The following is a 27,476-nucleotide window of genomic DNA, read 5'->3' on the forward strand; positions in this document are numbered from 1 at the left end:
ATCTCAACATTTGCAGTTAGTGATGTGCCGCTCCTGGACATTCATAAGGTTGCCCAGATTTAAGTGACACATCGGTTTTTGCTGTGCCCAGTGTGGGTTCAACTGAAAGGTATAAACCAGCCGGAAGGAACAGGAGGGTTCCTTGGTATTGACAATATATTGCGCGTATATTAATAAAAGCTAAAATCATGTGATTTCAGTACCCCATAAATTTGAAAACGAATATGTCCAGGTACTTTTGAAAGAACAAAAATGTTTCAAAATTAATTTGAGTGCAGTAACACATTTATATCTGAATACTATTTTTTTTATTTCCTCAGCAAATAAGTTCACTTAATTTTTGAAAAGTAACAAGTTATGAGTTACATAGAAGTGGGAAATATAAACGAACGAGACATTTTCAGATAGTATTTTTATTTGTTTAGTTTACATTGCTAAACTTTATTTACGTTGCAGATAAAAAAGTGTACGAATACTGATTCGTTAAGATTACTAAAACGTTTAACAATAGATAGTTAGTATTACTTAGGCAAAGATTTCTCTCTCGACCATCTTCCCACCTGAAACAAAAATATCAATTTAAAATTTTATAGTATACACCATTTACAGCTAATTTTGACATTCAATTTCGTTAATGGTTGGAAAGCTACTCAATGTACCAATTCGTAATTAAAATATGTATATCATTAGACATTTCAAATTTTTAAAACCATACGTCCATTCAGAATAAAAATTTAAAATTGCAAAACAAAAAATACTTGAAACGAAGGAAATTAATATTTTGAATGTTGAGTTTAGCTCCAGTTCACTTTCCTCGTTTCTCTGAAAAGTTCCAAAAGTCTGTGACGCGTCAGATTTTAGTGTTAAACTACTTCTTACAGTACACTACTACCTTGAAAATAATAGAAAATCGATACATAACAACAGCTTACATCGATTGTATGTATCAAAAACATCAAACTACATCACATTCATTTAAACATTTTTGTAGTGCACAAAAATATTAACCATTTAAAAATAAATATTAATAATTAAAGAAAACTCTGTTGAGGTTCGATATCCATATCTGCATAAAAATATTTCTCCAGGTACCTGTATAAAAATCTGGACTGACGACTGATTCCTCTATTAGACAGGAGCGTATATAAGGGGGAGCTCAGGGGGCTCAACCGCCCCCCTCCTAAATGTTGAAAGACATTCATTACAATTGCCCCAGTTGTTGGTTTTAAGCTATAAAAAACTCATGAGGTCTTATTCTTGAGCCCCTGTTTTTGGAGAGTATTTTATACTTCCTAAACCACCCAGTGAACATTTCCCCCGAAATAATTTTCTATACAGGGTGTAACTGAAATAGACCGACAAACTTCAGGAGGTTGTTCCTGGGATCAAAACAATTCAAAAAGTTCCTATAAATGTATGTCCTAAAATGTATCGTTTTCCGTCTGTCTTGTCTGTTTGTGTTTTTTACATTAAAATTTTTTTCTAAACAATCATTAAAGATGGAAAGTTAAAATGTTCAACATATGCTAATCTAGCAAAGATCGTCAATTTTTAAACAATTGAACATTTTTAGTCAATAAAATTCAAAATTAATGGCGGCTCGTTAAAATCTTTGATGGTGAATTTCTTAAAAACTACTTCCTGTAGAAAAAATGTACTAAGGTCAATAGATTTAAAAAAAACTATACCTTATTTATTTAAATCGCTCAATAGATAAAAAAAGTCGTGGCAATTTTCTTAACTTAGTAATATATTGTATTTGCCAAGTTGTAAAACATTATTGGTTAATAGTGCTCTTATCCTATTTAAGATTGCAGGTTACCCATTCAAATATAAACAAGGAAATAACTTACTTATCTGACTTAATTGTTGTTCTAATCAGCTGTGTCTTAACATGAAAGCAGATTCAGCTGATGAAAGTTAAGTCATGCAGATTGTTTGTAAAAATATAGTTTTCCAAATTTAATAATAATTATCGTGTTTATTTTTTTTTACCCAAAATAACTTTTTTATTTTTATACTGTCTGAGTACTTGCATCAACTTTTGAAACAAGAAAAATACTTTAATTTTTTGAAACTTGGAAAAATAGACCATTGAGATTAGCAAAACTCTATTTTCACTCAACAGCTCGTACAAATGGTAGTGTGAGGAACCTTTCAGTAACAGCTTGAGATGAAGTCGGGATTACCGTAGATTCGCCCAGGGGCTCTCCTGCGATGACGGCGCATGCGCGGTTTCTCGGGGGTGTCATCGGGAGGTAGCCCCAGCAGGTTGTTGCGCAGCCGTGGTTCGTAGCAGAGAAACGCAAGGGTGGGCACTACAGCTGAAAACTTCACAAAACGCTATTTATGACAATAAATATCCTCTCTGAGATAAATGATAGTTAATAACAACTGCCAATTTTTAAGACAAATTTTTGACATAGAAAAATGTTTGTGTACGTATTTTTGTGCTGTTTTGTTGGCAATTATTGACTACAAATATTTGACCTAAAACATTTCCAGAGTATGAATTTTTGTTCTGTATTTGTCGAGTTAGAAATTCTTGAAAATAAAATACTCTTATTTTGACCAAGAAAATTTCTATAGTTAGAATTTACAGGCATTATTTTTTGTTGTAAATATTTTAAGACAAATGTTTTGACATGAAAAATTGTCAGAGATAGACTTTTTGAGCAGTATAAGACATTGGAAATGTTTGAAAACAATATATTTTGACAAGGAAAATTTACAAAGTTAGAACTTTTGTTTAGCATTTGAATAAAAGTTTTGAATGAAATTTAATTTGTTCGATTTTTAAACAAAATATTTTGACGAGGAAAAGAAAGTATGATAAATATTGTTTTACTAATTTTTAAGACAGATTTTTTATATGGTATGTGCGGTATGTTTAGTTGGAAATTGTTGACTACAATTAATTATTGACCTGACAAATCTTTGAAGTTGAATTTTTTGTTCGGTATTTGTCAAGTTTTTAAACACAAAATGCTCATATTTTGACAAAGAAAATACTAGAGTTAGAATTAATGAGCAAAACTATTGTGCTGCCAATTTTAAGGCAAATTTTTTGAAATGAAAAGTTTTGGAGTTATACACTTTTGTCCTGTATTTGTCTAGTTGGCAATTTAAACAAAATATTATTAGAAGGAAAATGAGCAGAATTATAATTTATAGGCAGTATTTTTGTTGCCAATGTTTTAAGACAAAGGTTTTTGAGAACATTTTCGGACTATGAATTTTGTTGCAATGATTTCTGTTGGTAGTAATTGTTGACTCCAACTTTTGTTTTGGAGGGTAGTTAATAAAATTTAATCTTTTGTATTAACCTAAGATATTTTAAAGAGAAATATGTTCACCTCGGCACAGACTGGAGCCATAAAGACGATGGACTGGGAGAGCCGAGGAACATTGAACATCAGTCGCCAGAGAGACAATATAGCCTGGGGAGTCCACATGATGTACATACCCGCGACCAGAGCTATGGTGGCCTGCACACATTGTAAGAATACAACATTATTACAATGTGTTCACTTCTGGGTTGCAACTGGCTGAAGGTATCTATGTGTTTGTGTGAGAGGCCTAAGGATGGTTGGGTATAAGGGTTGGTCTGTAGGTCTTGTTTACCGAAGATGGTTGGAGGTGGGTGGAGTTCCCTTAGTGTATGTTATAGTGTATACTGTATATTATTCAACACTGCACAGTTGTAATTCAATTATTTACCGATACAGACACAATATTACAGTTTTTTATACTTACACTTCTTTGACAACTCTTACACTTTAAAGTTGACACATTCACAGTTTGGGAAAAGAGTGGTTATATAAGTTTTTATTTGTGTCATATTTTTAAAGTTCTAAAAACCGATTTTAACAAAGTTTTACTTTTCGCATCTTTTTGCCAAATTTGAAGTTTTTGTTTACAAATGTTAAATTTTTACGTTCAACCTGATAAAATCAATATACAACAAGACAATTGTTTATTTATTGTGTATTTATTGGTACATAAATAAACTTCAGAATTTTATGGAGATAGCAATACCGATTACTTGATAAATTGAGTATAAAAATATTTGTTACGAATGCTAAACATCAAATAGTACACTGCTACTTTAGAAACTGTCAGATCTAGGGCTCAGAAAGATCGAGGGAGAGAGAGAGATATTTACACAAATGGGACAGAATGGTAACCGATCCCGGTATTTGGAGAGGAGGCGGGATGGACCAGCAGGCTGCTTATCGCAGAAAATAGGAAACGATGATGCTCATGCGATCTAGCGGTTGCAAGCTCAACCTTAACGTCTGTTGCAAGACACTGTTGACTGGGAGACACTGGGTCAAATTAATTTCCCCTTTTTCCAAAGTGATAAGACTGAGATACAGAGCTCACTAGACCTCCTCACGAGATGGTTCCTACCCATCCTGAATATCCTGTCACTTCGGAAGCAAGCGCAAAGCTCCTTTAGGACTGTGCAATGAGAGGTTCCTCAGCTTCTTGTGTGACAAAAAAACTGTGTAAATGAGGATAATTATCCAGCCAACCATACTCTCAGAGCGAAGCGAACCAAGAATAGAAGGTTCAGAAGACGCCAAATAAATTACTGCAAACTTTTGTATTACTCATTATAAATCATTCAATCAATCTTAGTGATTCTTTATTTTATACACCCAAAGAATTAGTTTTTCAGGTGGCTCTATAACAGTTACATATACAAAATGACCTAAAAGTAATGAATAAGTAATAATGAATTATCCTAAAAGTAAAAACAATTTATGTCTGGCATTTATCAACTAATCTTTTAACAATTCCAAAAAGTACGGTTGTTTTAATGTTACATTTTAACAGCCCAGCTCATTAAAACAAAACTTTAATTTGTACGCTATCAGTTTCCTGTCAGTTTTGAAGAATCTGTGGAAAATCATCTGTAGTAAGAGTCAAGAGGCAAATCATTCTAATAAAGTTGAGGCAATACTGTTTATAAAATTAAATTCGCATTAATCTAAAAATATTTAATGATTTAATGTGTAGAGAGATCTATTAATAGAGTTTACCAAAAGTCATACAACGCGTATGTATTAAACGTGTGAGATTTCGAAGCAGAGTGTTTCCACAAGACGAATTTTACTAAGCGTCATTCTTGCTAATATTTATATTCTCAAAAAATTCTTTATAATTTCGCTGTTATTTCTTCGCCTGGCTACATGAAAAAGTTGGTGAGAAAACATTTTGGCTTCCTGCAGATGGCCTCATTGGTTTTACGGAAATTCTCAACACTTTTTTTAGTGATGACAGATTTTTCAGTTTTGTTACAGATTTTTCACACATTCCGAGCAGATTTTTCATTGGATACATTATTCAGTTGTTTTCAAGCAGATTTTCATTAATTTTTACCAAATTTACTGTTTTGGTTTTTATCCTCTGAACACAATTTTAGATATAGTATTTTAGATCGATTTTTCGGTCTGTTTTAAAGTGTGGTTAACAGATTTGTTGTTTGATTATTTATAGTTTTTTTAACAGTTATTTACTTTCATTTACCGCTTGCTTCCAAAAGTGAGCCAGGACCGGCATATACATATCTATTTAGAGTTGAACACAGAACGAAGTAGAATATCTTAGCCTCAACTTTTATGGTATTATATCGCAATTGCCTTCGAGCTCCTAACAAGTTTACAGCTGCTTCATTTTAGTACAAATTCCAGAATTTTCCCGAGAATGCCCAGCTAGCATTTCAAATGATACTCTGTCCTCCTATATTTATTCTCTACTTCTTTACATTTCCCTCAGCTTCTCTCTCCACAAGATATTCTCGCAAGTGTACTGTCATATTCCATCTGCTCATCAGCCTACCTTTTCGCCTTCTGCACAATATTAGGAATCCCCCAGAAAAATTGTCAAAGCCACATAACAAAGTATATGTTATTAAGAAAGATGAGTATCAAATATACCCTCCAATTAGAGAAAGTTAAAACACTCACCTTAGTAATGTGTCTCTGGTGGTGACCTGAGAGACGATAAACGCTCTCTGGCGACGTCACAGTTTTCCATAGGCTCCCACACCTGCAAACAAAGTATGAAACACGAACTGTGATAAAAAAATATGTTATCCAGAAACAACACAATGTGGACAAAATACTAAATGTTCTTTGAAAGCTCAGGGCACTGCTTAACAGACCTTCAGGAGCCAAACACTCGTAATATCTCTCTTGTAAAAACCACTTTAAAAAAGGCAACGGGTTCTCATATAGTTGAACAAAGGTTTATAGCAGAGTATGGTCTCAGGCTTGTAGAAATTACTTTTAATTGATTTTCCTGGGATTATACCAACTACAGTAATGTTGAAGCATAACTAGTGAAAATACAAAAATATCTTCCAGTATTACTGTTGTTAAAGACATATGGTTATAGTTAAAAATATTTAGAGAAAATAATTTAGAAAGTTAAAAAATAATTTGGAATTTCAAAGCGATACTTTGCGGAGGAAAAAGATACTAAACACGCTCATACTTTATCTCAGCTGGTAAGAACCATCGATTTGAAACAGAACTGAATTGCTTGTTGAAGATGCGAAAGCAACGAGAAAGCGTTCGCTGGACGATAAATATCTTCCACTCCCCACCACCACTGGACATGACAGTACGCCAACACTCTGCTGTTACGTAATTACTTAATATTCTACTTTTATACTTGTGTTTGCTTGTTATGTTTCGAATTATTGTAATTACAATAACACTGTATAAATAGGCATAATAGGAATTGTGGATTCCTACAATTGTATGGCTTTACAAGTAATACACCATTAATGCTGTCTATCTGTTTAATAGCTAGTCTCTCCACAATAATAATGTTTATTATGGTTTATTGAATGTAACATCAAAATGTACCGCTTCACGCCGCGTGGAATATTGCATACAAAATTATTTTCTTTCTAGCTCGTCTCATAGCAAGTTAGATAATAAAACGTATGAAAAATAAAGGAATTTTGAATGGCAATCCAATATAAACTATTGAAAATATCTCAATGAAGATTTAAACATGGTGAGGCTAAAATTCAAATTTCTTCTATATCATTCAATTCCGGCAAGCTGCAAATTAACAAGTCCCTTTATTATGACATTATTATAACACGTAAATGATTGTAGTCTTTATTTATTTATTTCCTTTCAACTGTCAAAAACCAATTTACATTTATGTCTTTACAATATCATAACAAAGAATCCAAGTCTTCCGGTAAAACATTGGTTACACAATTATCTTCTTGAAATATCTCGGCCACGCTGTGGCGACCAGTCTTCAGTCAAGAGACAGACGATAACCCGAAACTGCTAATAATAAACATTCGTCTGTATAGGAGAATTGAAGAGGCGGAGCTTTCTCATGATTGGCTGAAGCTTAACCAACCACCAACTAATAATGATTAATGTACACAAGTATCGTATATGTTTTAATTTGTTGTGATAATAGTAAAAATTATTACAAGTCCAATTGTACGGTATTAAGTATCATATTTCACGGTTCCTTTTTTTATAATTTTTTAGTGATGGTACACACCCTGAATATTTCCTTCAGATCTAAACTTACGGGGAACATGGATTATAGCAACTACGAAGAACTAATTTCCTATTTAAATCAGTCAAATTTTCAGTAACACTTCACTGTAGATCAATTTCAAACGCGGCCGAATTTTAACTTAGAGTTTCGTGTCCATACCTCCCCTATATGATTTTGTTTCTATTACAAACAATTACAAAGCTGTTTTTCCAGTTTTGGAACAGCCAAATATTAAAGACTTTTTGAGGTATTTACCCACAATTTGGAATTGTACCACTAAAGTACAAGACTATTTTCTAGATAACAATACCTGTCAATATTTTTGTTGCTGAAAAATGACTTTGTGTTAAAACTTTTAAATACAATTTATTACATGGAACAATAGAATTTTGTTTGATAACCAGTATACATCAAACATGATCTATTCATTATACGAGGTTAGATTGGATCCCGTGCATTAAATTCAACCTTATTTCGTTATAAAGTCAAGAAATATTTATGTTTTGTTTAGTAATAATTAATCCTCCCCAAGGTAAAATTAAATCTTTAAAAAATCTTAAATTAGTATTTCTTAGACGGTTAACGTCAAACGCCATTAACACTCAGTTGTCTGTCGGTGGAGGGGAGACCAGATCAATCAGATCGCTCCCAGTACCCTTTTCAATTCCGTTTCAACTCAATGTATTTTAACAGTCTGAATACATATACCTTGCTAGGACATGATTCTTCAAACAGTAAATTATGTCAAGGCAGATAGTAAACACTCTCCCTCTTGAAATAACTGATTTAAACGTACCTCGGCCAATTTCTGTAACACCTGTAGTGAATAGTTAAACCCACTTGACAACTGAACTGTATTGTACTTGTGGTGAAGTGGTATATCCACACATGAGACCGAATACTTACGAGAGGATGACAGCGATAAGAATGCTTAACACAAGATATGGAGACACTCCCTCTTGACATAAACTGATTTAAACGTACCTCGGCCAATTTCTGTAATACATGTAGTGAATAGTTAAACCCCACTTGACAAACTGAACTGTATTGTACTTGTGTGTGAAGTGGTTATCCACACAATGAGACCTACGATACTTACGAGAGGATGACAGCGATAAGAATGCTTAACAAAACAAGATAGGAGACACTCTCCCTCTTGAAAATAAAACTTGATTTAAACGTACTCGGCCAATTTCTGTAATACCTGTAGTGAATAGTTAATCACATTGACAAACTGAACTGTATTGTACTTGTGGTGAAGTGGTATATCCTCACATGGGGACTGGTACTTACGACGAGGGATGACAGCGAATAAGAATGCTTAACACAAGATAGGAGACACTCTGTTTCTTGAAATAACTGATTTAAAACGTACCTCGGCAATTTTCTGTAATACCTGTAGTGAATAGTTAAACCCACTTGACAAACTGAACTGTATAGTACTTGTGGTTGAAGTGTGATAATCCACACATGAGACCGATACTTACGAGAGGATGACAGCGATAAGAACTGCTTAACACAAGATAGGAGACACTCTCACCTCTTGTAATAATAATCTGATTTAAACGTACCTCGGCCAATTTCTGTAACACGCCTGTAGTGTATAGTTAAACCCACTTGACCAACTGAACTGTATAGTACTTGTGGTGAAGTGGTATATCCTCACATCGAGGACCGATACTTACTGAGAGAGGATGACAGCGATAAGAAATGCTTAACACAAGATAGGAGACACTCTCCCTCTTGAAATAACTGATTTAAACGTACCTCGGCCAATTTCTGTTATTACCTGTAGTGGAATAGTTAAACACACTTGACAACTGAACTGTATATTGTACTTGTGGGTGAAGTGGTATATCCTCACATGGGACTGTGTACTTTACGAGAGGATGACAGCGATAAGAATGCTTAACACAAGATAGGAGACACTTCTGTTCTTGAAATAACTGATTTAAAACGTACCTCGGCCAATTTCTGTAATACCTGTAGTGAATAGATTTAAACCCACTTGACAACTGAACTGTATAGTACTTGTGGTGAAGTGGTATATCCACACATCGAGACCGATACTTACGAGAGGATGACAGCGATAAGAATGCTTAACACAAGATAGGAGACACTCTCCCCTCTTGAAATAACTGATTTAAACGTACCTACGGCCAATTTCTGTAACACCTGTAGTGAATAGTTAAACCCACTTGACAACTGAAAACTGTATTGTACTTGTGGTGAAGTGGTATATCCTCACATGAGACCGATACTTACGAGAGGAATGGACAGCATAAGAATGCTTAACACAAGATAGGAGACACTCTGTTCTTGAAATAACTGATTTAAACGTACCTCGGCCAATTTCTGTAATACCTGTAGTGAATAGTTAAAACCCACTTGACAACTGAACTTGTATTGTACTTGTGGTGAAGTGGTATATTCCTCACATGAGACTGGTACTTACGAGAGGATGACAGCGATAAGAATGCTGTTACACAAAGATAGGAGACACTCTGTTCTTGTGAAATGAACTGTTTAAAACGTACCTCGGCCAATTTCTGTAATACCTGTAGTGAATAGTTAACACACTTGACAACTGAACTGTATTGTTACTTTGTGGTGAATGAAAGTGGTATATCCTCACATGGGACTGGTACTTACGAGAGGATGACAGCGATAAGAATGCTTAACACAAGATAGGAGACACTCTGTTCTTGAAATAACTGATTTAAACGTAACCTCGGCCAATTTCTGTAATACCTGTAGTGAATAGTTAAACCCACTTGACAACTGAACTGTATAGTACTTGTGGTGAAGTGGTAATATCCACACATGAGACCGATACTTTACGAGAGGATGGACAGCGATAAGAATGCTTAACACAAGATAGGAGACACTTCCCTCTTGAAATAACTGATTTAAACGTACCTCGGCCAAATTTCTGTAACACCTGTAGTGAATAGTTAAACCACTTGACACTGAACTGTATTGTTATACTTGTGAGTGAAGTGGTATATCCACACATGTGACCGATACTTACGAGAGGATGACAGCGATAAGAATGCTTAACACAAGATAGGAGACCTCTCCCTCTTGAAAATAACTGATTTTAAACGTACCTCGGCCAATTTCTGTAATACCTGTAGTGAATAGTTAAACACACTTGACAACTGAAACTGTATTGTACTTGTGGTGAAGTGGTATATCCTCACATGGGACTAGGTAACTTACGAGCGAGGATGACAGCGATAGAATGAGTCGTAACACAAGATAGGAGACACTCTGTTCTTGAAATAATGATTTAAACGTACTCTCGGCCAAGTTTTCTGTAATACCTGTAGTGAATAGTTAAACCCACTTGGACAACTGAACTGTATAGAGTACTTGTGGTGAAGTGGTATATCCACACATGAGGACGATACATACGACGAGGATGACAGACGATAAGAATGGCTTAACACAAGATAGGAGACACTCTCACCTCTTGAAATAACTGATTTAAACGTACATCGGCCAATTTCTGTAAACAACTGTAGTTGAATAGTTAAAACCCACTTGACAACTGAACTGTATTGTACTTGTGGTGAAGTGCGTATATCCTCACATGAGACCGATACTACGAGAGGGATGACAGCGAATAAGAATGCTTAACACAAGATAGGAGACAGCTCTGTTCTTGAAATAACTGATTTAAAACGTACCTCGGCCAATTTCTGTAATACTGTAGTGAATTGTTAAACCCACTATGACAAAAAAAACAAAAAAAAAAAAAAAAAAAAAAATCTGAACTGTATTGTACTTGTGGTGAATGGTATATCCTCCTCACATGAGACTGGTACTTACGAGAGGGATGACAGCGATAAGACATGCTTAACACAAGATAGGAGACACTCTGTTCTTGAAATAATTGATTTAAAACGTACCTCGGCCAATTTTCTGTAATACCTGTAGTGAATAGTTTAAACCCACTTGACAACTGAACTGTAATTGTCGTACTTGTGTGTGAAGAGTGGTATATCCACACTTGAGACGAATACTTACGAGAGGATGACAGCGATAAAGAATGCTTTAACACAAGATAGGAGACACTCTCCCTCTTGAAAATAACTGATTTAAAACATACCTCGGCCAATTTCTGTAATACCTGTAGTGAATAGTTAAACCCACTTGACAACTTGACTGTATTGTACTTGTGGTGAAGTGGTATATCCTCACATGCGATGGTACTCTACGAGAGGATGACAGCCGATATGAATGCTCTTAACACAAGATAGGAGACACTTTGTTCTTGAAATAACTGATTTAAACGTACCTCGGCCAAATTTCTGTAAATACTCTGTAGTGAATAGTTAAACCCACTTGACAACTGAAACTGTATTGTACTTGTGGTGAAGTGGTATATCCTCGACATGAGGACTGGGTACTTACGAGAGGATGACAGCGATAAGAATGCTTAACAACAAGATAGGAGACACTCTGTTCTTGAAATAATCTGATTTTAAAAACGTACCTCGGCCAATTTCTGTAATACCTGTAGTGAATAGTTAAACCCACTTGACAACTGAACTGTATAGTACTTGTGGTGAAGTGGTATATCCACACATGAGACTGGTACTTACGAGATGATGACAGCGATAAGAATGCTTAACACAAGATAGGAGACACTCTCCCTCTTGAAATAACTGCTTTAAACTTACCTCGGCCAATTTCTGTAATACCTGTAGTGAATAGTTAAACCCACTTGACAACTGAACTGTATAGTACTTGTGGTAAAGTGGTATATCCTCACATGACACTGATACTTACGAGAGGATGACAGCGAGAAGAACCCCTAACACGAGATAAGAGACATTGTAGGCCAAGCTGTACGTGTCCCCGTACTCCACCCGCCAGTCCAGATCACAGGCTATGCCAGCTGCATCACACCCATACCTACGTCAAAAGTGCAAAAATAAAATGTTTTACCTCATACTTACATAGCCTTTTAAACTCCTAAAACAAAGGATTTAAAATGATAATATATTACGTCATAATAAACAAAATCAGACATTGAATCTTTGTTTTGTATTCGTAACATTATTAAATAGACTAGAGTAATTTTCAACAATTGATATCTTGTATTAACACTGGACACTAGTAAAAGACTTGAACTGGAATCTAGAGTCCACGTACGTCTACAGAGACCCGAAAAAGTCGGCAACAAAAAAGCTCAAAACGAAATATTTACATCGCTTCGACATTAGAGGCAACTATACTACAAAATCAAGTGTAATCTAGAAGAAGAGGTTCGTTTCGAGATTACGCGCAACACACATGTTTTCATGAGATAATATCAAACTGACATTACCCCTACTTTGATCATGGTTTCTTTCTTTATTGCCTGAAGTTACTGGGACTGATACTTTAAGGAGTGAATACGAGTCGTGTTTATCTTAGGACAAGAGGAAGGGGAAACCTCTCATTGCACTTAGTCCCAAAAGGACCATTGCGCTTCTTCCGGAGTGATGGGAATATCCAGGATGGGTAAGGTTGAGGGTAGGGTCACCTCCTGACGAGATCCCATGTGGAGAGGTAACTGGCAATATCTCAGTCTTTTTATCTAGGAGGAAGGGAAAGCTAGCTATGCCCAGCCTCTTCCAACAAAGCGGAAAGGGGAACTGGATAACTCCCTCACATTTAGGCTTGAACAGGCCATGGACACTAATGGAGTGAACCAGATCTATCGAATAGCTCTCTTTATCCCAATACGATACTTGCGGTTAGTGGTGTGCCGCTACTCGATATATATTTGGTAAACCAGCCAAGAGTGAACCCTCCTGAAGAGTTCAACTAATAACAATCCAATATTGGTTTATAGTTTCTTCCTTTCCTACCTTAACTTATTGGAACTGATCCTTTAGGAAGTGCAAGTTATAGTCACCTGCCATAGTTGAGGAGGGGCAAGAGCGACCAGACCATGGATGCAATCCACATCAGCAGCAGGGAAGACATGTAAGCACACTGACCTACAAGAAAAATACAATGTAAACTTATTAATTTACCCATTTTATAAACTAGAAGTCTTGTGAGGGAAAGGAACCCACAAAATGTAAATTAAATTTCAAGTTTTGGTTGTATCCGTTGAAACCAAGAAACATGAAACAGTAAAGGAGGCCATGAAAAAGGATTGCCTAATTGCTCTTTATTAACAAATAAAGACAGGTATGCCCATTAAGAAAGTGTTTAATACAATCCCTCAAGAGCCTTTAGAGGCCCAATCAGTTTCTTACTGTAAGGGCACATCTTCCTCCAGCCTTATCATCCTTATGGTTTGGATATTGGGCCTACTCCAATAGGAGTGCTAGATTCTCTTTCTCTAGATTGGAGGAATATGATAAAAAAAGTGGCTGGAGAGTGACAACTCTACCAATTATTTCCCTATCTTACGTAACAGCACACATGGATAAAGGTCTAGCAGTAAATATTAGAATTGTATGCAGTTGAACAACGCTAGGCATTCTAATCAAACATTTACAACAAACGTATCCAACGATTCTTCCCAGATCTTTAATAGTATTGAAGTTGATTGTGTTTCGTAAACGAGAGTGATAAAGAATGATTGAGAGAGAGGGAGAGGGGGAGAGGGGGAGAGGGGGATGGTGATGGTGAGGGGAGAGGGAGAGAGAGAGAGAGAGAGAGAGAGAGAGAGAGAGAGAGAGAGACAGAGAGAGAGAGAGAGAGATAGAGAGAGAGTTACCCATATGAGCGTGACGAGTGACTTGGTAGCGTTCGAGGCATAGCAGCATCACAGCAAGAAGCTCTGCAACACTGAACAGTTGGTGAAGGAAGGCGTACAGCATGCAGCAAGCATCTCCGAACAGCCATCTGCAACCAATCATCCAGATTACGTGATATTATGAGGATCACAGCAAGAAGCTCTGCAACACTGAACAGTTGGTGAAGGAAGGCGTACAGCATGCAGCAAGCATCTCCGAACAGCCATCTGCAACCAAGCATCCAGATTACGTGATATTATGGGGATCACAGCAAGAAGCTCTGCAACACTGAACGGTTGGTGAAGGAAGGCGTACAGCATGCAGCAAGCATCTCCGAACAGCCATCTGCAACCAAGCATCCAGATGAAATGAGATTATGAGGAAAAGCTATGAGTACCGGTAAGGCTCGTACTGACTGACTGCCTTTTACGTAAGAGGACTCGAACTAATTTTGCCTTGATCCCTTGACGAAGTACTTAACACTTGGTGGTTGCCTTTTGTACTACTTTTCAAACTCCCAATTACCGCAGTTATAATTCCTTGAAACTTGCTGTGAGTTCCTTTCATCTTTTCTCTGATATTGTAGGTGTTACAACCAGTTATTGTGCATAACGAGAAGATACTGTATTGGCTTCTGCTTTAGGCAGGCAAGATGACTATTGGATGTCTAGCTATTTGTAAAAAACACAAACTATTTCACATGGGCAGGCAAGATAACTTTTGGATGTCTAGCTATTTGTAAAAGACACAAACTATTTCACATATCCCCCCTTCACTCTAGAATGAATGTCACACAGATTTTTGCTCTGTAAAATCATATTTAATGTACATATGAACGATGCATTTGACTAACGTGTTTGTAGCAATGTGCTGTGATTAGTTTTACATGTCTTTAGTCATTATAGTTTTATAATTTTAAAGTTGTTGTACCGCATAGTATTTATCAATGTAGTTAGACATTATGTATTCTATTGCAATTATGAACAGAGTAGATCTGAAGAACTGTTTGTACTGAGAATATGATAGGACAATAAAATAATTTTATCACGATTAATAAATTTTGCGACAACGTAAATATTATTAATATTCATTCTCGTGAGATTTAAATGTATTCAATATTACAAACACTGTACGAGATACAAAGTCTTTTTCATAGAAAAGGGTTTAGGAGATGTTGTAGGAGAGAAAAGTATTCTAAAACAGTTTTAGTTTTTTCTTTACATTCATAAATAAGCTAGTTATGTTTTTTAAGTTTCAACGGCCAAATTTAAACAAAATGGTGTACCGAGCTGGCCAATGAACACAGTCAACATACTTGTATTTGAAAGGTTAATCTTTGTGCCTAGTCAGAAGTTGTTTCAGCATTCCTATCGTTTGTTCTTAGCAATAGACGTTTTTACATATAATCAGTATCTCGAATACAGTTTGAGATACAACAAAATATATTACAAAATGTATAGTATAAGTCTTAAATGGATTGTAGAACGATTTTTTCTAGGACTTGTGAATTTGTATAAAGTTTATACGGTCGCCATATTGAAGCGAAATGACGTACTCTAGGAAAGTTATAGCATGACCGGTGGGATGCGCGTGAGGAGTGGAGGAGTTGAGCGCGTGGGGGCACAATCTAAAGTAGGGGAGTGAATACGGTGCTACTAACCCTACTGAGAGCTTTCGGCTCCCGGCTCATAGTGGTGGCGGGAGCCGAATATTTTAGTGTTTGCCAACATTTCTAGACCCTTATGTTCTTACCACGGTGGTCTTTTATGATGAGCAATTTAGTATAGGAGACCTTGAGAATATTTGAACATTTCTAGACTCTTTTGAAGTTACGGCGACGGACTTTTATGATGGGGAATTCAATACAGGAAATCTTGGAAATATTGGGACCGGATGTACGTGATCTTAACAATGACTATGTTCTGCCGAATTTGTGTTCATAGCTCACCCTTCTTAATGAGTTCGCAGTAGAGATACCTGGTGGTAAGAAAGGGTTCTCATAAATTGGGAAAGGGTAGGAATTTATATTATTCTTGATCTCCAACGACGACAACAGTTCAGAATTGTAATTGTTACGCTTTGTTAGCCATTAAAATTCAATTTATCATATACTAACCGTGTAAGCTTCAGGATTTACGATAGTAGATACACAAAATTTTCAATTGACATAGCCTAGCTGCTAAATTAAAAATTAATATAAAACTGGTTAAACTAATTTGTCAATATACACAGTAGAATAAGAAAAAAACTCAGTTTTATCTACCAACTTGTATCAAGTTAATTTAATGATGTATACTTAAAATAACAATAACGCCAACGATCCACACGCAATAGTTAACATAACAAAACCCCGTTGTCGATGAAAATTATTTATTGTTCTTCGAACTACACCCAAATCAAAATTTTCCAGATTACTTTTAGTATGTTTGCGTTTTCTTACTTTGTTGGGCGTACTAAAAGAATTGCCAATTGGACTTATTTTTTTTCCTCCTTCAAAATTCGTCTCAGCGTACTTCCAGAAATTCCAGTTGCCTCTACGACACGCTGTTGAACTTTCTTCAAATTTATAAGTGTGTTGGTTTCTGCTTCCCGTTTCATAAAATGGGAAGCACTTCTCTTGCTTGGCCGTGTATAACCTTTCTACTTCCAATTTTACTTTTTACATTATGATCCATCTCAAACTCTTTACTTAAAACGTAATGAGCACAACGCAGTTAATTCACAAATTGTATTACAACTCGTGAACTGGCACAAGCGAATGTTTTTTGGGCGGCAAGTATAGAAGACTGGAGACCGAAGTTCACAAGGCTAAATACGGCAACAGACTGAGCCGCTCCACCCCCCACCACTTTAGTTGCGTCTTTGCCTATGGCGCATCTCGAAGTCACCGGTCATGCTATAAATTCTCTTCTATACCAAGCTGCTGATCAACATACATACGTAACATTCTTGTTTTGAGCTCTGGAGGTTATATTTGGTGAAGTTATGTGGAAATTTTCAATAAGTGCTACCAAGAGGACGAGTTTCTATACAAAATCTATGTAAAACACGATTAAAGAGTTTCAACAACGATAGGATAAATGGAAAACCAATAATTGGAAACTCAGTGTGCAAAGCCAAGAGTGCCAACGCTTCAGCCAGGACCGGAGTTGAGTTATTGGCTATTATTCACTTTCTGGTTCACGTTCCTACTCTTTGTAGATGGATCAGATCTTAATCAATTTTAGAAAAAATGAAAACTCATTATGTAACACATTTAATTATGGAGAGATTACGGAGATGACGAACATAATTCTGATGAGTACATTATTTGGAACATTTTTACTACGGTATCAGTATTTTAAGAACACATACAATATGCAATACATCATCACAATAATTAAAATAATTGTTTGATATATGCATATTCAACAACTTAAAATATAACCAGTTAAAATTGTATTTACGTTTTGAATCTCTCAACCATGGATAGTGAAACAATAATTAAAATGCTTTCACTAAGGAAGCTATAGCCTTCGTTTTTGAAACTTTGCGTGTGAAGCCGCGGGTAACTGCTAGTACTGCTAGTACGGTATTTCAGTTCCGCTGTGGAAAGACTACTATTGTTAAACCAAAAACATTTAAATCGAATTAAGGAAGAGTGTCCATAACAAAACACAAAACTACCTATCTCCCTAAATTCAAATAACTGTAAATAAAGTATCAATAGAGTATTAATATTCTAAGGATGCACAATATCAACACTACTTTCAAGCAGCTCAAAGACCGAAGGATCGTGTGAAAACAGGCAGGGACACCATGCCGCTGTGTACGCCGGAAATCTACGAAATTCCGTGTGTTTATGGCTCGGTCTACATTGAGGTGACAAAACGTTAAATGTCCGCACGAGTGATACCCAGAAGGGTTCACTTCTGGCTGGTTTATACCTTCCAGTTGAACCCACATAAGTAGGCATATGGATATGTTAAGTCACATGCTTTGGTAGATGTGGGGATACACATAAAAACATGTAAAATTCATACAAAACTGGTATTGATACAGAGAGGAGTTGAGCTAAATTCTGCTCACAACTAGACTTTTAAGTGAAAATTAAATCATAAGATAATAGTATACATATATAGTGTGGAATTGACTGTGCTTATGATAACGTAAGATAGGTTTAATTTATAGGTTTTTAATCAATGTTATGATAAATGACGCTTGCATTACAATTTTGTTAATTATTTTACTGCAATAAGGAATTATTATTATTATGACTTCAGCTCGGAGGAACAATGTAGCCACACTCCATCTATTTACGTCTACTCACCTGCTGGCCAGGGCTGACGTTGCAGAGAATGGGAAGCCACCCAGGAGAGACCTGCCGAAGCAGGATATCCAGATGTTGAGTAACAACAGATGACTCCAGGGGATGACTTCAGCTCGGAGGAACAATGTAGCCACACTCCATCTATTCACGTCTACTCACCTGCTGGCCAGGGCTAACGTTGAAGAGAATGTGAAGCTAGGAGAGACCTGCCGAGGCAGGATATCCAGATGTTGAGTAGCAACAGATGACTCCAGGACATGACTTCAGCTCGGAAGAACAATGTAGCCACACTCCATCTATTCACGTCTACTCACCTGCTGGCCAGGGCTAACGTTGAAGAGAATGTGAAGCTAGGAGAGACCTGCCGAGGCAGGATATCCAGATGTTGAGTAGCAACAGATGACTCCAGGACATGACTTCAGCTCGGAAGAACAATGTAGCCACACTCCATCTATTCACGTCTACTCACCTGCTGGCCAGGGCTAACGTTGAAGAGAATGTGAAGCTAGGAGAGACCTGCCGAGGCAGGATATCCAGATGTTGAGTAGCAACAGATGACTCCAGGACATGACTTCAGCTCGGAAGAACAATGTAGCCACACTCCATTTATTCACGTTTACTCACCTGCTGGCTAGGGCTAACGTTGAAGAGAATGGGAAGCCACCCAGGAGAGACCTGCCGAGGCAGGATATCCAGATGTTGAGTAGCAACAGATGACTCCAGGACATGACTTCAGCTCGGAAGAACAATGTAGCCACACTCCATCTAATCACATCTACTCACCTGTTGGCCAGGGCTGACGTTGAAGAGAATTGGAAGCCACCCAGGAGAGACCTACCGAGGCAGGATATCCAGATGTTGAGTAGCAACAGATGACTCCAGGAGATGACTTCAGCTCGGAAGAACAATGTAGCCACACTCCATCTAATCACGTCTACTCACCTGCTGGCCAGGGCTGACGTTGCAGAGAATGGGAAGCCACCCAGGAGAGACCTGCCGAGGCAGGATATTCCGATGTTGAGTAGCAACAGATGACTCCAGGACATGACTTCAGCTCGGAGGAACAACGTAGCTACAAGCCATCCATTTACCGCTGCTCCTACCAGACCTACAAAATACAGAGACTGATTGAACATAATTTTGTCTGTTACTGTGGCTGTTACTTTAAGGTAACACTACCTCAATTTTGAAACATCATCTATTTATCAACATTAGTAAAATAATTTCTTAATTTTACAGCGATTTTAGATATGTAAAATTATAATTTTATATACATGTTTAGTATTAAACTAAAGCTCTTGCACTTGAGACGTATCAATGTCTGTCTCTGTTATCAACAGTGGTTGCTGAAAAGATTTAAATAAGTGTTGATAGTATAAAGCTATGCTGTCAAGACTATTATAACTGTAAACAAATTGAAAATAGTAGTTAAATTAATTAAACATACCGTTGTGCTGTTATAAAACAATTTTATACGAACAGTTGATTACATTTAAAAGATCTTTCAGTCTATACTATTATATACAAATCTTTTAAAGCGATTACTTCTTTTGGCGAGCTATGGATGTAATGTTTTGCATAGGGAGAAAACTTCGTTTCGCGTCACGGATTGTCACGTCACGCTTGTTAGCTCTGTAACCGCTAGGGGTGGGACTATCGCGGTCATTTTGATGTCAGGCCGTTTCTTCGTTTATATTCATATATATATATATATATATATATATATATATATATATATATATATATATATTGAAATTATATATATATATGAATATAAACGAAGAAACGGCCTGACATGTATATATATATATATATTTAATTGCTTTTAGATTAGAATTACAATATTTTATAATTGGAAAAAGACAATTAATTAACTTCGAAATGTCTGATTAAAAGAGAATGATATGATTATGAAATTAAAACAGTTACCTTGCCTTAGCATGTTGTACTATAAAATCGTTAATCGAGAAGTATTTAAGTACCTATTTAATTTTAAATAATAATTTATGTTCAGTAATTATAGTTAATTTAAACAACAATTAATAAAGCAGCTTGGGTAACTATACTGACCATATTTAAAATGTATTATTTTGGTCAACGCTACCAAATAAGATACCAATTTACTTAACAATATCTACAAAAAGAATGTTTGCCAATCGTGAATCGAGCGGTGTTTCAAATCAAGCTCTGTTAGAATTAAATCAAAATCAGAAGAGATCATAGATGAGTTATCTAGAATATATATTTTTTTATTTAATCATTTAACTGAGAATCGCTTGAACTATTCGATGAAAATAACTTGCACAATTAACTATTATGTTTAAAAGTAAATTTATCTGATTATAACCATGTAGGAGCTTTTAAAACTTTGTTTGACGGGAACTTAGTAAAGGAGGAATGAAAACTTTAAATTTGCCATAACTGAAAAACTTGTGTTAACTGTAACCATGTTATACTAGTCTGTGGTAAACATTGTTTATATTATTGTTACGTAGTTTCTTATCCTTTCAATTTGAACTCATTTGTTAACTTACTGAAGTTAGACTGCAATTAGACAAGTGAAGTTACAATGACAATATTTGTTTACTGATTATTAATCTTTGAGTGTTATAAATTTACTTGTCTGCTTATTGAATTGGAATTATATAATAAACAATACAATGCCTTACAATAAAGGCATTTTCAACAATGTCTCATTTATAATATTATACAATTATAGTTTTGACAGCATCAAATTGCCACACTGACGTGTCAAAAAGCGTAGTCTACAGAAAATCAAATTTTGCAAGTTAATTACCAATTTGTATTACATGATACCACAATTTTGGAACAAATACAATAATGTACAATAAAACATTAATACCTACATAGGAGTATTTGAAATTGTAATAATAAAATTAGGAAATATGAAGGATAAAATAACTCACCGGATAACAAAACTCATTTCTTATCAAACCTTCCAGAAAGACCGATCACCGAAATAGGGCAGTTTCTACTCATATAATATACGAGTAGGTGGCATTTTGTTAGCTCCACGATATCAGATATTTCTGGAGAGCTCTTATTACTATCCTAGATTAATCTCCTCTTTTATTATTTGCTGAGCCTTAGTGAAGCCTATTACTCGATACGCTAGAAAAAAGTTTCACTTTTGTATTGCGTGTCCGCACGGTATCTCGAAAATGAACTGACCTATAGACTTTAAAGTTGCCATGAATCTTCAATTTTATATATGCGATACTGAGTTCGCATGTCACTCCATGGAATTTGGCTGAGCGTTAGCGAATATGTTTACATTGGTCTTATAGGTCTATGATAGCAACGTTAAAATACCAGATAAGTAATTTATTTTTTATTTTTTTATCTAAATGCCTTACGGCTGACTTGGAATTACACCATGAAGTCAATTTTCACTTAAAAGAATGTTTTGCACTGGTTTCATCTGCGATTGCCTTCGATCATTATTCCACTATTATGCTATATGTTTCTTTTTATGGTTGTCAGAAATCGATTTATTTCCTTATATAATCTTGCATCAAAACTATATAAAATTTTTTTGAGTTTTTCTGAGGTATCGTCATCAGGTATTCTTCTAATTTGTTGGAAACATGAGTTCCTTGCATAGTCTTGAGGACGTAAAATGACTGCTTAGAATTAAGTTACGACGTTGATTTTAGGTGTCATTAAACTGTAGACGTGTATATAATTATCGAAAAAAATATAAAAAATCACTTTCGGTCGGAAAATACTCGTACACTTGAAAAACTCTACTGATTAGAACTTCAACTAATTTGGACTTCAGTGATTGAGGTAAATGTGGTGTTTTCGACTGAGTTAGGACGACGAGTTTTTTTATCATTAAAGTGTACAATGTACCTATATAATTATCGAAAAAAATCACTTCCGGTCGGTAAATACAGAAGAAAAGCTCTCTACAGATTCAAGCTTTGACGATTTTGGATTTCACTGGTTGAGTGGTTGAGGTAAAAGTGGTACTTATAAATGTTAAGACGTTTATTTTAGGTATTAATTCAACGTCGACTAATACCTATATAATTATCGAAGAAAAATCAAAAATTACTTCCGGTCGGACAATACACCCGGAAAAACTCTGCTGATAAGAAGTTCCGACTACTTTGGATTTCACTCACTGAGGTATTATTTCATTTTCCTTAGTATATTCCGATCGGAAGTGATTATTTTTGTTTTTTTCTCGATAATTATATATTTATTAGTCGGCGTTGAATTAATACCTAAAATCGATGTCCTAACATAATTATAAGTACCACTTTACCTCAACCACTCAACCAGTGAAATCCAAAATCGTCAAAACTTGAATATGTAGAGAGCTTTTCTTCGGTATTTACCGACCGAAAGTGATTTTATTGTTTTGTTTCTCGATAATTATATAGGTAGTCGAGTACATTTTAATGATAACAAAAATCGTCGTCCTAACTCAATCAAAAGTGCCACGTTTACCTCAATACCTTAAGTCCGATGTAGTTGAAGTTCTAATAGTTAGAGTTTTTCAGGTGTATTTTATTTCCGACCGAAAGTGATTTTTTTTATTTTTTCCGATAATTATATACTCGTCTACAGTGTAATGATACAAAAAATCTTCATTATAACTTATTCATAAATACCTCAATCAGTGAAATCCAAAGTAGCCGAACTTCTAATCAGTAAAGTTTTTCCGGTGCATTTTCCGACCGTTAGTCTGATCTGTACCCGAGCAACACTCGAAAATTGCCCTCCTTTTCTAAAAGGATTTTCGGCCGTCAGAGGCCCAATGTCCCCGAAGGGGTATTTCATTTTCTCCACAGAATATAGCTGTGTCAAATATACGCTTGAGTGAAGCTCTGTTTTGTTCTTTTTCTTTCTTATGCAGTGAATCCAACATCACTTTGGTGCCATCTATTCGGCCAGAATTGAACTTCGTAAAGTTTCTGTAGCTATACAAGAAAATTTGTGGTACTAGAGTTGCTGTGAGAGTTGAATTTGCCTATTACATCTTTCCACTTTCTATAAGGCGTAGTTACTAAAGCTCCATATTTTTGGTATTTACCTTTTACCAGTGAACTCATTGGCAAATAACACACAAAACGTTCCCCGGTTTCGGACCCAAATTTTCGGACCCCCCCCCCCGAACGAAATTTCTGGCTACGCTACTGCCTGCAGTGCAATTTAAGCACAGAGGAATGAAATAAAGTTTCATTAGATGAAGAGTCTTGTTCACTGTGACATGTCCTATTAATTCTTAGTCTGATTATATTTACTATTTGTAAGTAAATTTGTAAACAAACTTGTACAACCATATGAAGTTTCAATATGTGACATTTTTATTAATAGAGGTAAAAGAGCAAAAATCGTTGAGTGGAAAGTCAATATTATGAACTGGTGGCAAGATTTTATTTCAGCGGACTCTTGCGTTGTAGTACTCTCCCTAGGTCACCGAAACAGCGAAACTGTTATTATTTGAACACTGCTGTGAAAGCTAACGCAATACACAAAAATGTGAATGTATCATGTGGTAAGATATCTTGAAAAAGATTTCATCCGTAAAGTGTTAATATTACATGAAAATTTATTTTTACATAGACAAGGATAAGTTACATGAAGGTGTATGTCTAATCATGGAATTTGGCTGAGTGTTATTGAAGCCTATCGCTCAGGAGGCTTCAATAACACAATTGAATAACACAATTTCTCTTGTCAGTCGGGGATGTAAAATTTTCTTTTCTGTATGATTGTCTGTATGTTTATCTGTGAACATATCAAGAATATAATTAGATACAGATTTGAAATTTTTCAAGCACTCCCATCGAAGCCTGTTACGCATAACGTGGTGGTCACTTCTACCTTGTTTATTAATAAGATACAGGATGTTTGGATATGTGGTCTAAAACCACAAGGAAATGTACTGAACTGGGACATGGATTAGAGACTTTGATTACCCAGAAACTGTATTATACAAAACAGCTTCTTCTACAATTACAAACTTCTTCTTGTATGCCTCTACATCTACTTAATAAAGTACATAAGTGTGTTTTTTCTAGTAATGTTTTTTACTTTACCTTTTATTTATTTCAGTTTGAACGAAACCCTGCAGAAGGAAAATTATATTTTTAATTGCAATTTGTGTTGGAAATAAATATTAATTTTTAGTTTTAGGGTTTTTTTATTCTAAATATTAAAGTCGTTGAGAATAAAACTCTGATAGTCACTGAATGTTTAAAATTTGCTTAACAAAATTTATAATGTATTATACTACGTGGCCAGTAATTTTTTCAATGTTTAATTTAGAGTTAGTATAAACTTTTTTTTTACAATTGTATTTGCAATCTGTTCAGACATTCTTAGAACAATAAGTAAATTAGATAAAATAATAAATTAACACGAGTTAGACTCTATCCAGCGATAGAGCTAACACAAATAAACAAGAAAGTTTGAAATTAGAACCTAAGAGGTAAGTCCAGGATTGAGTGTCTCTTCAGACGTGTAACTGACGCACTATTATCCAACAGGTTCATCGCAAGGTAGTTCGGATGAGAATACAGCTTGTCTTGGTACTTCTTGCTGTAGCGAGTTATTTCCTCTTTTATTGTGGGAATTTTGGTGTCTTGATGTATTAATTGATTAGTTATATACCACGGAGCTTCCAGGATGTTCCGAAGGACTTTAGACTGAAAACGTTGGAGAATTTCGATGTTGGAGTTACTGGCTGTACCCCAAAGCTGTATACCATAAGTCCAAACAGGTTTCAAAATCACCTTGTATATACTAACAACTTATTTCTTAATGATAATTTCGACCTCTTGTTTAAAAGCCAGGATATTTTTTTGAATTTTGAGTTTAAAAATAATCTTTTGTGCCAGATATGAGAACGCCAAGTTAGTCTTCGGTCTAGATGCATACCCAGATATTTCACTTCTTCATATTGGGGGAGGAGGACATTATTAAGAGAGACAGGTGGGCAGTTAGCAGGCCTTGTTGTGAAAGTTACATGAGTGGACTTGGTTTCATTAACCTTCACCCTCCATCTCACAAGCCACTCCGACAAGTCATCCAGCTCAGATTGTAGTCGTTGGGATGCAGTTCCTGGGACTTCATGAGAGGCTAGTATAAACTTAAGAATAAAACCCACATTCCTTAATATTTGAACAGTTATACTGATGAACTCCTATGATGTTTTACGGACAAAATAATGATTATAAGTTTTTGTTCCGATCGGAAAGATTACTATGCTAAAAGTTTATAACTTGTTTTCCAAAGAACGCCCTGTATCATTATATGTCATTGTCATCTACCGTACTTAATGAACAACATAGACTCCTATCTACTGTTTTGTGATGAATAACGAGAATTAGGAAACATCTCCGTAATATTTTATGTTAATCATTTCTATGAAACACAAAGGGTTTATAGTGAAAATTTCGAAACTTTACACATACAAAGTAGGTACGTCAATCAAGCAGGCAAAGAATGATACCATATTTAATTTTATTCTATTAAGCTAATGTGCTTATGGTAAACGCACCTTTATCTTATCTTGATATTTTAGGTAAAAGCACCTTTATGTTATCTTGATGATAATTTAATGTGCGTGTCTAAACTACATCTGTCAGAGTATCTCCTTACCGTAACAACTGACCCAATCGCTGATTCGGTTCAAGTAACTGATGCAAATGTACCACTCCTAAATCAATGTAATAGAAGATCGTGAAATGTATAATTTGATTTAATGTTAGAATCTAGTAATAAATGGTCCACATGCTATACTATACATACAGGAAAAATGAAACCATTTTATTATGATATTGGTTACAATTTTTTATAGAATTTTAACGTATAATCGGATTTTGAAGGTAATGCAAATTTTGAAAATTTAATTTAGTTGCAGTCCACCTTCCTCTTAATACAGCGTCTGAAATCTAATGTCATAGACCTCACTCCTGGAATTTGGGGTCATGTTCGTCTGAAGAGATCGAAAAACATTCGGTGACGAAGAAGTTCAAAACGAACTCTATGTGTTGTTTCGACATCAGAGACGATACAAAATATAATGTAGCCTAGGTGAACAGGTGAACTGGCGCTAAACTCAACATTCACATTGATTCAACCCATCCCATCTACGTTACGTGTAAGAGTAATAATATTCATTTTTTAAGGAAGTTTATTTATTCGTATAAATGAGTTACCGTTTGAAAATTATTTTGCAGTATTAGCAAATTAAACACGTCTTTCATGTGAGTAATGTTACATCTGTAAATCTATGTACATACATCCAGGCATCAAAGCTGTTGTTTCTTTTAGGGAACCCTAAACAATATCTCGTTGAGACTTTAAACGTATTTACTACATTACTTTCTTCTTAATTAGGGAGAAGTTTAAAATCTAATAACGCATTAACACCTAAAATTCTAGTAAATATAAATTTGTATAAATTCACATTAAACACTGTTCAATTCACTAACCTGTAAATATAAGAGATGAGCCCAACATCGCCTTCATGTGATTGTCAAGGACCGGGACTCCACAGTCCTGCAGGAGCAGAGTGGTCCACATCCTGGCTCAGGCAGATGTGACGGTCCCTGAGCAGGAACTGACATCTCGTAACTGACACCATCATCTTGGCTCACCTGAGCGTAAACCCACATTCACACTGTCTGACCCTTCTTTGTGCTCACACTACTCCTTACTAAATGAATATCATTGTTTCTTGGTTATATGAGAATTGTTTATATGTTATTTTCTATGTTCTTATGTTTAAAATCCTGTAACATAGCAGGTTCCAATCTCAGATTGTCATGTTTGAGTTGCTGTAAAACATAACACCCTTTTGCTCAGTGTTTCCCCACGCCTTGGACACGACA

The 27,476-nt window shown here is 35.5% G+C and overlaps 1 protein-coding gene across 1 annotated transcript; it reads right to left on the reverse strand.

Moving 5' to 3' along the window:
* Nucleotides 1-397: 397 nt before the first annotated feature.
* On the reverse strand, nucleotides 398-27,228 carry LOC124364565 (visual pigment-like receptor peropsin). The gene is made up of 9 exons (XM_046820122.1): nucleotides 27,078-27,228; nucleotides 19,546-19,711; nucleotides 14,276-14,403; nucleotides 13,460-13,544; nucleotides 12,346-12,471; nucleotides 5,976-6,057; nucleotides 3,357-3,488; nucleotides 2,190-2,331; nucleotides 398-560 (listed from the first exon to the last, which is right to left on the reverse strand). Exons 1-9 carry the CDS (start codon nucleotides 27,166-27,168, stop codon nucleotides 526-528), a joined length of 987 nt encoding a protein of 328 aa, XP_046676078.1. The 5' UTR covers nucleotides 27,169-27,228; the 3' UTR covers nucleotides 398-525.
* Between the last annotated feature and the right edge of the window lie 248 nt (nucleotides 27,229-27,476).

This window comes from Homalodisca vitripennis, chromosome 6, assembly GCF_021130785.1.
Source record: "Homalodisca vitripennis isolate AUS2020 chromosome 6, UT_GWSS_2.1, whole genome shotgun sequence".
In the NCBI taxonomy this organism is placed as follows: domain Eukaryota; kingdom Metazoa; phylum Arthropoda; class Insecta; order Hemiptera; family Cicadellidae; genus Homalodisca; species Homalodisca vitripennis.

What these genes read in the sequence shown, in the direction of transcription:
- LOC124364565 (XM_046820122.1), bottom strand. Translation starts at nt 27,168, where the DNA reads ATGTGGACCACTCTGCTCCTGCAGGACTGTGGAGTCCCGGTCCTTGAC. An exon ending in CTCATCTCTTATATTTACAG is followed by an intron (nt 19,712 to 27,077) that starts GTTAGTGAATTG and finishes TGTATTTTGTAG; the next exon opens with GTCTGGTAGGAGCAGCGGTA. An exon ending in CCCCTCCTCAACTATGGCAG is followed by an intron (nt 12,472 to 13,459) that starts GTGACTATAACT and finishes CTTTTGACGTAG; the next exon opens with GTATGGGTGTGATGCAGCTG.